General features: G+C 44.3%; 1 protein-coding gene across 1 annotated transcript in view; it reads right to left on the bottom strand.

The window, feature by feature from the left end:
* The window catches only part of tnni3k (TNNI3 interacting kinase), a 32,819-nt gene that overhangs the window by 2,821 nt on the left and 17,832 nt on the right, over positions 1-12,166 (bottom strand). Inside the window, exons 17-24 of the mRNA XM_088349607.1 lie at positions 11,172-11,276; positions 11,051-11,103; positions 10,851-10,903; positions 8,421-8,553; positions 7,299-7,408; positions 1,153-1,212; positions 805-974; positions 621-700 (exon numbers count right to left, since the gene is read on the bottom strand). Of these exons, the coding sequence (XP_088205733.1) occupies positions 621-700; positions 805-974; positions 1,153-1,212; positions 7,299-7,408; positions 8,421-8,553; positions 10,851-10,903; positions 11,051-11,103; positions 11,172-11,276 (764 nt within the window). The remainder of the gene's footprint in view (positions 1-620; positions 701-804; positions 975-1,152; positions 1,213-7,298; positions 7,409-8,420; positions 8,554-10,850; positions 10,904-11,050; positions 11,104-11,171; positions 11,277-12,166) is intronic.

Here is a 12,166-nt window from a genome sequence, read left to right as displayed (position 1 = left end):
GTAACCTATGGCTCGCGAGCCATAAATGGATGGCTCTTTTCATGAGTACATATGGCTTGAAGATAAAATTGATTCCATGCAATTTTAAGTGAGCGAAACCTGTTGTAGTGCACACAAAATCCACTGTCTAGTATATATAGGCCACATTTTTAACTACGGTTTACAGTCAAAGTCGCCAAAAGAAACTCGATTTGGCTGTATATCGCTAAGAAATCCTTTATATGGAAGCTCATTAAATAATCCATGTTCACTGTTGAGACAGCTTATGATGAAAATCCACAGAACAAACTATAAATACGCCAAAATGCCAGAGCAATTTGATTGGGTGAGCGGTAGAAATGGGCTGAGCTATACACAGGGCGCACGCAGTCTTTTCCCTCGCACAGCACCGGCTGCGTCCAAGGTAAATACGTCAGGATCCTCATTGGCAGAATTTTGTGATATGTTTACAAAAGAACTTTGCTCGCACCTTGAAACCATTATTTATGTCAAAAATGACAGTCAAAAAGAGGATTAACACTCTTAAGTAACTGCGGGAGGGAGACAAATTTGAAGTGGTAGGACACAGGCTCTGGCCTTGTTATTTCACTGGTAGATCATTATAAAAATACTCCACACACCATTGCGATCAATGGGCGAAAACTGCATGCTTCTTCTTATTTCCTCCAATGAAAGGCCTCCAGAAGCTCGCCTCTGTTCACTGGAAATTCAAAAACAAATCCCTGGCTTGGATAATATCACCACAGTGCAAATAAAACACATGATATACCAATCGGTTTATAGATTTCGGTGACGGCTTCTTACCTCTGGCTCCAGAAGGCATAGGCTCGAGTGTTGAGCGCGTATTCCAGCTCGAACCTGGAGCGCAGCGCCGCCACATGACCCCGACTGGGCCCGGCCCGGGCCAGAAGGCAATCTGTGGACGAAGATGGTGACAAGGAGCCGCTGCTGTTGCTGGAGGCCGGTGACATCAACTGCGGACGTATAGATGGGAAAATCAGGATAAACAGCAAGGAGATTCAGAAAAATTGGAATGACAATTTGAAGACATGATCAATGAGAGACCAGATAAATATTTCAATTATTTTTCCCATATCATAGAAAATAGCATAGAAGCAATTGTTTGCCAAACACCGGAAAAATGTTGTATACCTCAACGTTGCATAGACACTCCTCAAGATTGGTGACCACTTCGGAAAACTCTGGACGGTCCTAATATGAGATGTGAAAACGTTTTTGTTTTTTTTATTGTGGGCTGCACACACAAAAGGGACACTTGAAAATCTTTTCATTTGAGTTAACAACCACAAAATCGATAAACCAAGAAAATTTTCATATTCCTGAATCACACTTTGACATAGAGTAGAAAGTGAAACAAGCAACATTTGCTTTTAAAGCTTGTTTTATTTATATCCACCTATTTTCTTTAATCATTTTGTTAGTCAATAATAAATTATTGGCTAAGTTTATACCTTGACCACCTCATGAGGCTCATGAGGTAGAGCGCTTGTCTTGGGATCAAGGGATCCCAGTTCGAATCCCGGCTCGTCCGTCTTACATGTAGAAAAGTCCTTGGGTAAGACACTGAACCCCTAATACCCCCAATAAGCAGATCAGCGTCTTACATGGCTGCGAAGCCGCTATTGGGAAATGTGGAGCACACTGTAAAGCGCTTTGGGAAGTCATTGACTTGAAAAGCGCTATATAAATGCAGATCATTTCATTTGGGCGGCAGTGGCTCAGGAGGTAGAGCGCTCGTCTTGGGATCAAGGGATCCCAGTTCGAATCCCGGCTCGTCCGTGTTACATGTTGAAGTGTCCTTGGGTAAGACACTGAACCCCTAATACCCCCAATAAGCAGGTTAGCGGCTTACATGGCTGCAAGGCCGCTATTGGGAAATGAGAAGCACACTGTTAACCCTAAACTTAACATAATTGTAATTGCTATTTGATCCTAAGGCTAATACAATCCTGACCCAACCTGACCCAACACTCAGAGAAGCGCAAGAGAAAACCAAGCTGCAGGTTGAAATATGTCAACTTGATGTTGCCAAAGCCAGGTGCCTCGAACAAAGACATTGTACTTGTATTTATTTATTTCTCTCTCTCTCTCTCTCTCTACCCCTTTTCTCCCACTCTGTCTCTGTTCCCATTAGAACTGGTTTAACTAAAATGTTTTGTTGCAGAAGAAAATATATGTGTGTGTGTATTTATTTATTTAACATACGGTGCAGGGCACTGAAAATGAGAAGAAGAGTGAAATATAGCCCTTGGGGCAGGGGCTAGCAACAGGCGGCTATGGAGCTGCACGCGGTTCTTTTGGGTTCTATTCGTGGCTCCCTGGCGCTTTTTGAAAAATGTTTGACAATTGAAAAATCTATGGTTTTTATTGAAGGACAAACATGACAAAAACATTAGTAACAGTTTCCATTTAATATAGAGATATACAATATGTGTTCCATATAACGCTTATATTAATCTTGTCATTTTTTGCAGCTTCAAACATGTTTTTCTTTTTTTTAGGTCCAATTTGGCTCTTTCAACATTTTGGATTGCCTACCCGGCCTGCGTCATGGTTTGGACAGCCTCAATTTACATACATTTCATGAAGATTGTAATAAATTTGTACCAAAAAGTATGTTTTTTACATTTTTGCCCTTAACTATTTCCGCTATCTGTATTTTTCAAATTTGTCCTCACAGTCTGCTGCCCCTCAAGGACATCAGTATTGATTGGTTAGTCCGGCCAAAACATGCTGCAGTGGAAAACCAGGCTCCACCACACACAAAATTTGGTGTCTTATGGTGTAACATGCTTTATCCCTAAACCCTAAACCTTAATCCCAAACCCCCAAAATAATCCCTACCACACTAACCATAAACGCATGGACATGGAAACACAGTGGAAGAGGTTAGGGAAATTGCTCCTAAAAGGTACATCATAAAGGTCATGTGCTCCTGACGTTTTTCCACAGCAATGCTCTATTGCAAGGTGTCAAGTACTTATTTGATTCAAAAAGCAATAAAAGAAAGTGTTTGGGGTTTTTTTTGGAGGGAGAGCCACACCAGATATTTAAGACAAAATTTAGCAGAGCCACCATACCTGCTCTCCAGAGAAAAGCTACTTCTTCAACACGTTTGAATTCAATGATTACTTGGTAAAATCTATGAAATAATAATAATGCCAGACCATGTGTCCGATATGAATGTAAATATACCACTTAAAATTGGTCTCCCTACCGCAACTATATAGGAGTGTTGAGGCTCATTTTGACTTAATTTTTTCCTAAATAATAGTTTCAAAACAAGGTGCCAGCAATGTTCTTTTGTAAAAACATCACATAATAATGCAAACAAGAATACCAACATTTTTACCTTCAGTGCAGATGGGCAGATGCTGGGCAAGGAGGAGAAGGAGTGCGCTCATTCCTACCGCTCACCCAATTAATATAGGTTCGTTGCTAGTGCTTCTGGGTATTTAAAGTTTGTTATGTGGCTTTTTTTTTTTTTTTTTTTTTTTTTTTTTTTTTCCCCCTCGGATGGGTCTGGCCTTGATGCGGCGAGGGGGCTTGCGTGTTCCAGTGACCCTGGAGAGCGATACCGTCGGGAGCTTGCTCCTGGTAGGGTCACCCATGGCGGGCCGGTCTCCGGGGTAGGTTCCAGACAAACAAAGACCCCAGCGTGTCGGTACGCTGTGAGGTGGCAGCCCCACCAACCGACTATCCTGCGGAGGGCTAACAACTCACCCAGGAGAAACACACTTTGTTACGAAACTGACCAGAGAAAGAAGCCGGACTGACCAACACGGTAACGGACCCCAGCCTGCCCCCGACCAACGAGTACGGATCGATCTTCGTCATAAGACCCGTGTCGCCACCTGGAATGTCCAGACACTCCTTCGCCCCGGAGCTGCCACCCTGCTGTCCCGAGAGCTCTGTCGCTATAACATCACCATGGCAGGGCTCTGTGAAGTACGATGGCAAGGCAATGGTGAAACAACAGCTGGCAACCATTGCTACATCTGGAGTGGCCCCGAGAGTCGGACCGGCCTTTACGGTGTGGCTCTTGCCATTCCAAAAGCCCTCCGGAGGTCCCTCATCAGCTGGACACCAATAAGTGACAGACTACTGTCTGCTCGATTCCTCCACCATCACGGCAAGATGACAGTGATCGTCGCCTACGCCCCCACCGATGTCGCTGATGAGGATGCGAAGGACGCGTTCTTTGACCAACTCCACCAGGCTGTCAACCAAGCCCCACCACACGACGTCACCATCATCCTCACTGATGCCAACGCCACTCTATCCAGCATTGATCGGTCCCCCGGCTCACCTGTCGGCACCACCTTCGTTGACAGCACAACAAACGACAATGGCAACCGCCTCCTCCTCCTCTGCCACCAAAACAACCTTTGTGTTGCTGACACCTGGTTTCCCCGGAAATGCATCCATCACTGGACGTGGTACAGCCCAGATGGCAGAACCAGGAAGGGATTGGACCACATCCTGATATCACGACGCTGGAAGTCGTTTGTAACCAACTGCCGGGTGTTCAGAGGAGCACAGCTTGGCAACACAGACCATCGTCTGCTGGTGGCCCAGCTCAAGCTAAAGCTCCGAGCCAACCAGCACAAGACTCTGCCTCGCCCCGACTCCTCCCGACTCAGCGACCCCAACATCGCCAGAGACTTCAGTTGCTCCATCCGCCGCTCTCTTGATACCCTGGCTCCTGACAAGCTGACAGACTGGGCGGCCTTCAAGGAAAGTGTCCTCCAGTCTGCTCACAATGTCCTCGGACGCCCGCGATCCTCCCCGAGAAAGCCCTGGATATCAGAGAGGACACTAAACATCATAGACCAGCGGCGTGAGGCCCGACTCCGAGGCGACCTCACAGAGTATCGGAGACTGAATCGCCTGCGCAATGTGGCCATTGCTGAAGATAGGGAGAGGTTTTGGCAGGCAGAAGCCCAACAGCTTGAGTCCGCGGCCAACAACAACAACATGAGCCGCGTATTCAGTCTACTACGCCAAGCCCGTAGCGGCCCACACATAAAGACAGCCCTGGTAAAGGACTCAGACGGCAACCTCATCATGACAGAAGCCAACTGCCTCGAGCGCTGGAAGGAGCACTTTAGCCTCCTCTTGCAGCACAGCACCATCCCGGCTGATCCCACCCTCCTACGGGCTGCGAGCACAGCACCTCCTAACGACACCTGCTGCACAGACCCCGTAACACCCGAGGAAGTGAGAGCTGCTCTGAAGAAGCTGAACACCAAGAAAGCCCCCGGCATCTGTGCCATTACCGGCGAGATGCTCAAGGCCGGCGGTGATGGCATGGTGGAGTGGCTAACCCGCCTATTCAACCAGGTGTGGGAATCGGAGCAGCTGCCCACCGACTGGACCAGAGGAGTCATCTTGCCCTTCTGGAAATGCAAGGGCGACAGGCTTGTCTGTGGAAACCACAGAGGCATAACCTTACTCTCCATCCCGGGCAAGGTCTTTACCAGGATCTTGCTCAGCCGTGCCCTTCCAGCAATCAGAAGCTGCCGCCGTCCCCAGCAGGCTGGCTTTATGCCCAACCGCTCCACAACGGACCACATCTCTGCCGTCCGTTTGCTGATAGAAAAGACCCGTGAATTCCGTAAAGATCGCCATCTATATATCGGATTCATTGATCTGAAGGCCGCCTTTGACACCGTCTGCCACTCTTCACTGTGGAACATCCTCCAAGCTCTCAGAGCACCACCCAAGATCATAGCCCTGTTCAAGCTGCTCTACAGCAACACAGAGAGCTGTGTCCGTATCAACGGCATTGACTCCGACTGGTTTGCTATCTCCAGCGGCGTTCGCCAAGGCTGTGTGGCTGCTCCCGACCTTTTTAATTGCATCATCGACCATCTGATGTTCAGGGTTAGTGAGCGCATCCCCGGAGTGTCTTTCGGCAACTACCACCTGACTGACCTGGAGTATGCTGACGACACCATCATTCTCAGCACTTCCTACAGCCAGCTGAGAGACGCTCTGGGCATTTACAGCGAAGAGGCAGCGCGGCTTGGCCTGCAAGTGAGTTGGACGAAAACCAAGTTCATGTATGTCGGTGATGGACCAGATCCACCTCCCATCCAAATTGGTAGCGACATCGTAGAGCCTGTCAAGAGCTTTGTATATCTGGGGTCCATGGTGACAGACAATGGGGACCTAAAACCAGAGATTCTCCGCAGAAGAGCCCTGGCAGCATCTGCTCTGCAGTCTCTCTGGAAACCACTCTGGCGGCACCAGACCATCGCACGCAAGACAAAGCTCCGCATTTACAACCTCGCCGTACTCCCTATCCTGCTTTATGGCTCAGAAACATGGCCCCTGAACGACACCCTGGCCACAAGAATCGATGGTTTTGATAGCAGGGCTCTCAGAACCATCGAGAACATCAGGTGGCCCCAGCGAGTCTCCAATAAAGAGCTCAGAGCCCGCACGTGCCAGCCCCAAGCATCTTCCTTGGTCGCACAACGCCGCACCCGCTGGTTTGGCCATGTCCTTCGTCTACCACCAGACCATCCGACACGAGCCATTCTCCAGTTTGACCCAAAGGCCGCAGGCTGGAGACGACCACGAGGGAAACCCCGCACTCGATGGCTCGACGTCGTTGCGGGCGACCTCCAACAACACGGAGTTGCCGTAGAGGATGCAGAACAGCTGGCACAAGACCGCCAGCATTGGAAAAACCTGGTTCATCTGGTCGGCTCAACGCACAGGGACGGGACCCCCCGACCTTCGCTGGAGCAATAAGTAAGTAAGTAAGTAAGTATGTGGCTTTTCACCATAAAGTGTCTCAACACTGAACATGGATTGCTTAATGAGCCCATATTAATGTGGTCCATATGAAGGATTATTTAGCGATTTACAGCCAAAGCAGGGTATCTGTTAGTGTGACACCTTAACTTTAAACTGTAGCTACAATTGTGTTTTACATATACTGAAATGTAACAATACATTAGCTAAATACGCAAATTATACTATAATTCAGAGCCATATGTACTCATGAAAAGAGCCAAATATCCCCTGATCTGCTCTATTAACAGGGAAATAGGAACATGCCATTAGTGTTGAAAGTATTTGCAGCTGACTCAGCATCCTTTGTCTCAAATGTATTAACTAGAAAAGAGCACGCAAACATTTTATTGGCTATTTTATTTAACAGTTTGCATTGTTTGTATGACTGTGATTTTTTTTTTTGTTCATCATTTTCTGCACGATATTCATAGCTGCAGTTGAGTACTATATCTGCCCTTGGGCAGCGTTACCTCTGGACATGCGTTCCATCCCCTCATCAGAAGGGCGGAGATGGGTTTCGGGATTGAGTAGCCAACTGGAGGCCTGATGTGATGGTAAGCCATGTCTGCTGCGGCGGCGGCTGAGAACAGCAACAGACAAGACAACTGTGACGAAACCAGTGATGTAACAGGTGCTTAAGATATAGCAGAACTGTATTGGAAAGCTATTTAAATCAAGGTGATGCTCTAAGGTAGATTTTTGTGTGGATATGTTTTTTTACTGAAGCATGTCAACGTCTGCATCGACCAGCCGGCAGAGATGGGAAGCTGCTTCCTTGCTGTTATGGACTTTTTGGACTAGTTTTCAGGCTTGAGGCCTCGTTGCTGTCATGCACTTTCCGGACAAATTTCAACATGTTACCTAGTGTTCTCATTTATTGATGTTTACTATGTTTATGTACTGTGACACAATGCTAAATCTATTCCATCGTGGTCATCCTGGAAGGGGGATTACCACTTGTGAGGCCCCTTCTTAAGGATTCTTTTTGCCTGACGCTGAGGTTTTGAGTTTTTCCTTGCCCGCATGTTGGTTTAAGATCAGGTGATGGTGTCATTGTAATCCTGTGCAGTCCTTGGAGACATTTTTGTGATTAAGGGCTATACAAATAAATGTGACTTGACTTGATTAATCTATTAATTAGAGTTGACCCCTAGGGTACGGTGTCCTTACCTTATGATGTTTTTTCCAGTCCCTTAGGGCGTTTTTTCCCACTATACAACAACAAATTGATTCTCATGCTTAAGAATGCACCAAATTCAAACGAAAGTCACACGAAAGGTAAATAAATTTCCATGTCTCCTTTACATGTATATAATCACATGCGTGTATTTTACATTCATGTAGTGTTTACTATATACTAGTATGTTATTTGAATGTTTATCTAGGGTTTGGAAAGAATTAGATAATTACGATATTTTCCTATCCCCTGCCATACAGAAATGTCCCTTAGTGATCCCCACCTTAAAATGGATTAATATCGTATTCCTGGGGTGTACTGTATTTGGATTCATCACGTGCATTCGTTTGCATCCCGGGAGTGTGCGTTAACCGCCTGGGTGACGCAGAGAGATATGAAGCGAGGGAAAAATTACCCGGTTTCAAGTGTGCAAAGGGAATCTCTCCAGTCAGCAATTCCCACAAACACAAGGCGTAGCTGAACATGTCTGCCTTGACAGAGTAGCGTGTGCACTGTGTGAAGACCTCTGGAGCCATCCATCGCAGGTTCTTTACATGCATGCATGCACACAAAGACAGACGTCACATAAAAAAATAAATAAAAAGAATATTTCAAAACAGCGTGCAGTTGCTACGGCAAACAAAGGGTTTGAGTCAAGGTAACTGGTTTCTTACAACAGGCGGCTCTCCAGAGACACTTTACCACCAAACTGCAGGCTAAGCATCTCAGGTCGTGATGATTCATCACAAAGCGGGCAAAATCTGCAAGAAGGCAGTTTGCCGTGCCGCCCCGTAATTGATTGCAGGTGCAGGCAGGCCAGAGCTACACGTTGAGCTCAATGAAACGCCAGGGGTGGGCCAAATAGTTGGTACCAGGCACTACATTATACACTAAAAGGGACATTGTGTACTACTTCACACCTTCTTGCCCAAGACACACCAAAGGAAGTGGTGCACCTACAGTCCAGGTGGTTAAGGGATCCGTGAACTGATTTTTTTTAAAAAACCTACATTAATTCGAGAAAAAAACAAAACTATATTAATTAGGATAGAAGGCAAAAACACATGAACTAATATATAAATGTGCATTTTCTTAATACTCGTAGGTCAAGAATGTTTGATCTGCACCTAGAGTGAGCAGGCAAGATTGTCTGCTATCTTGCTGCGATGGGTAGCCCCCAAAACCAAAACATTGTGAAAAGGTTGGCAAAAAAGGGGAAAATAATTATGCAGTTTGGTCACTTTGAGTCTAGATAGTTTGTATTCTTCCTTGTACTTTGAAGAACGTTGCACTACAAAATACAGTGACATCTAGTGGCCAAATATCACAAAGTGTTCCTTAGAGAACATGCACTGCAAAACTATTTTAATAAAGCACGCCATTGGCAGATATTTTTTTAACTTTAATAAGTAGTTTTTCAATCAGTATATGTCTTATTCAAGTTTCTAGTAATGAACAAATACTTTGAAATGTTTTATATATTTTTTTTAATTTTGCTTTGTAATTTTCAATATTTGTTTTATTTTACTGTAATGTTTTACAATTGATTTTCACGATAAAGTAATTCAGCCAACTTCTCTGGCAGATGGATAAGTTACCAAATTTTGAGTATTACTTTTCCTATTTTCAAACAAAATAAAATGGGCAAAATAATTTCCCATAATTCATTTTGCTTACTCTAAAGATGATTGTTTTCTTATTTTATCAGAAGAATAAATTGAAAATATGTCTAACTGAAAAGGGCTTAAAATTGTCCAAATGAAAAAATAATTGGCACTTTTAAAGGATAATTTTTCTTGTTTTAATTGAATAATAAATACAAGACACAGTAAAATTGTATTGTTTCTGCACTACAAAAAAATTTAACGTCAATTTTAACTACAATTTACTAGCTTATTTTGAAGATACATAATATAATCTTGTTTTTCAAGAAAAATAATCAAATGTATACTTAAAATAATGAAAATGATCTTATTTAGCAGAAAATAGCAGAAAGTCTTTGCAAAAAATATATTTTTTTATAAAATATCTCAAATCAGGGCAGCACGGCGGCGCAGTGGTTAGCGCGTGTGCGGCACAGTTCTGAGGTCGTGGGAACCTCCTGCGTGGGTTCAAATCCAGCTACCGGCCTTACTGTGCAGAGTTTGTATGTTCTCTCCGTGCTTGCGTGGGTTTCCTCCCACATTCCAAAGACATGCATTTCAGGTGAATTGGCCGGTCCAAATTGTCCCTAGGTGTGAATGAGCGAGTGAGTTGTCTGTCCCTGTGTGCCCTGCGATTGGCTGGCAACCAGTTCAGGGTGTCCCCTGCCTACTGCCCGATGATTGCTGGGATGGGCTCCAGCACCCCCGTGACCCTACTGAGGATAAGCGGTGCAGCTAATGAGATGAGATCTCAAATCAGCTAGATAAAATAATTTTTGTAATTCTAGAGATATGTGTTCGAATTTTGTTTGTGAAAGACAAATAATTGTAAAGTGGGAAAAATTACCTTTTCTACAAATGGGGTGAAAACAAAATTTTTGCAGCGAACAATTGCAACATACTGCAAGATTGGCATATAATTTTCTCATTTTACACATTTTGTCCATACGAAGAAAAGCACAAATAATAACAAATAATCCGTAACGATGAGCAAAATGATATGCCAATAGGGTGATCGTAGAAACCAAGCGTTCAAAAACAAAATTAAACCGCAAACAAAAATACAATTTTACTAGGCAGTTTATAAAAATGGGGCAGCACATCTATTCAAGAAGACCGTGGCTAGATGTTATTGCAAATGGCAATAAAAGCTCAACTCTGCTTGGTCAAAAAAACAAGACAAAATAGAAAGTGCAACTTACACCTGGCTGCTTGGTCATGTTGTCTTCATCCACAGATTGCAGGAATCTGGATTCTGCAGAAGTAAGCCATGATCAGAAATATTCAAAATCATAAAAAAGTTACAATATTATAGTTTATTTGTAATGAATCCAGAATGTATGACATCTTTTAAGTGCATTACAGAAAGTGAAGAACTTTATCACACTATTATATGTCTTACCTCCAAAATCAGCCACCACCGCATGTCCGTCCTCATAAAGAAGAATATTATGACTGCGAAAGAAGAAATGCGTCATTGACCACACCTGGGTCTCACGTATGTACATGTATGTGACCCATGCCTGTTAAGATCTCTGTGGATGATGGGCTGGGTGAGGTTGTGCAGGTACTCCATCCCCTTGGCCACATCCATGGCGATGATAAGCTTGGACTGCAGATCAATAAGTCTGTCCATTGACACATCATTAAAGAGGCAGTGACTTAGCCCAGGATCGATGCCCCGCCCCTTGCCAATCACAAACACGCACGGTTCTTTACATCCGTCAGTCGATAAACCCGAGTGCACGTGGGCAGACGGTTAGCACAACACTCCGTCCAGATCGATAGCTATTGCGATTAGGGTGAAGGAATTGGCAAGCGGTTGCTTCCAGGGAAGATAATGACACCAGCTGACTGCTCTGTTGCGAAAACTAGAAGATAGTTCTTGGGATGTCATGACAAGTAAAAGTTTACTAACAGAGCATAAAACAAAAAGAGTTACTCGGTGTCAATTAAATAAAGAAACACATAATGTAGTTTGCCTTTGGATAGCCCACTTAATTTAATGCTAACAAATAATGCAAAATACCATTGACGAGCTTAGAAGAAGCTAAAAAAGCATTCAAACACTGCATTAAGCAATTGATATTAGGGCAGTTTACTGAAGATTTGAGACCATATATTATGGACCATGATGTAGAATTAGTCTGTACAGCCCTTTGAGACTTAAGGGCTGTACAAATAAACACGACTGGACTTGACCAATCTATAATTGAGGGGTCTCCAACCTTTGTTAAGCTGAGAGCTACTTTTTGTTACTGATTGGCACAAAGGGCTACCAGTTTGATATGCATTTCTAAAATGAAAACTTATCATGTAATTACTATGTAACTACCAGGTTGTAGTTATTAGAATAGGTGCACCACTTAAACATCGTGCCAGTTAGAAATCAAATTTCCCTGGAAAATGACAAAGACCCATCACTGGTGAACTATTTTCAGGACCTGTACACAGGCTACTTAGGCGTTCTGAGAGCCCGCGGGCAACACGTTGGAGACCCCCTGCTCTAACTGATTCT

Source organism: Urocampus carinirostris, chromosome 12 (genome assembly GCF_059441175.1).
Source record: "Urocampus carinirostris isolate Australia breed hairy pipefish chromosome 12, RoL_Ucar_1.0, whole genome shotgun sequence".
Lineage (NCBI taxonomy): Eukaryota > Metazoa > Chordata > Actinopteri > Syngnathiformes > Syngnathidae > Urocampus > Urocampus carinirostris.
Note: the sequence above shows the minus strand (reverse complement) of the source record. Positions and strands in the feature narration are given on the sequence as shown.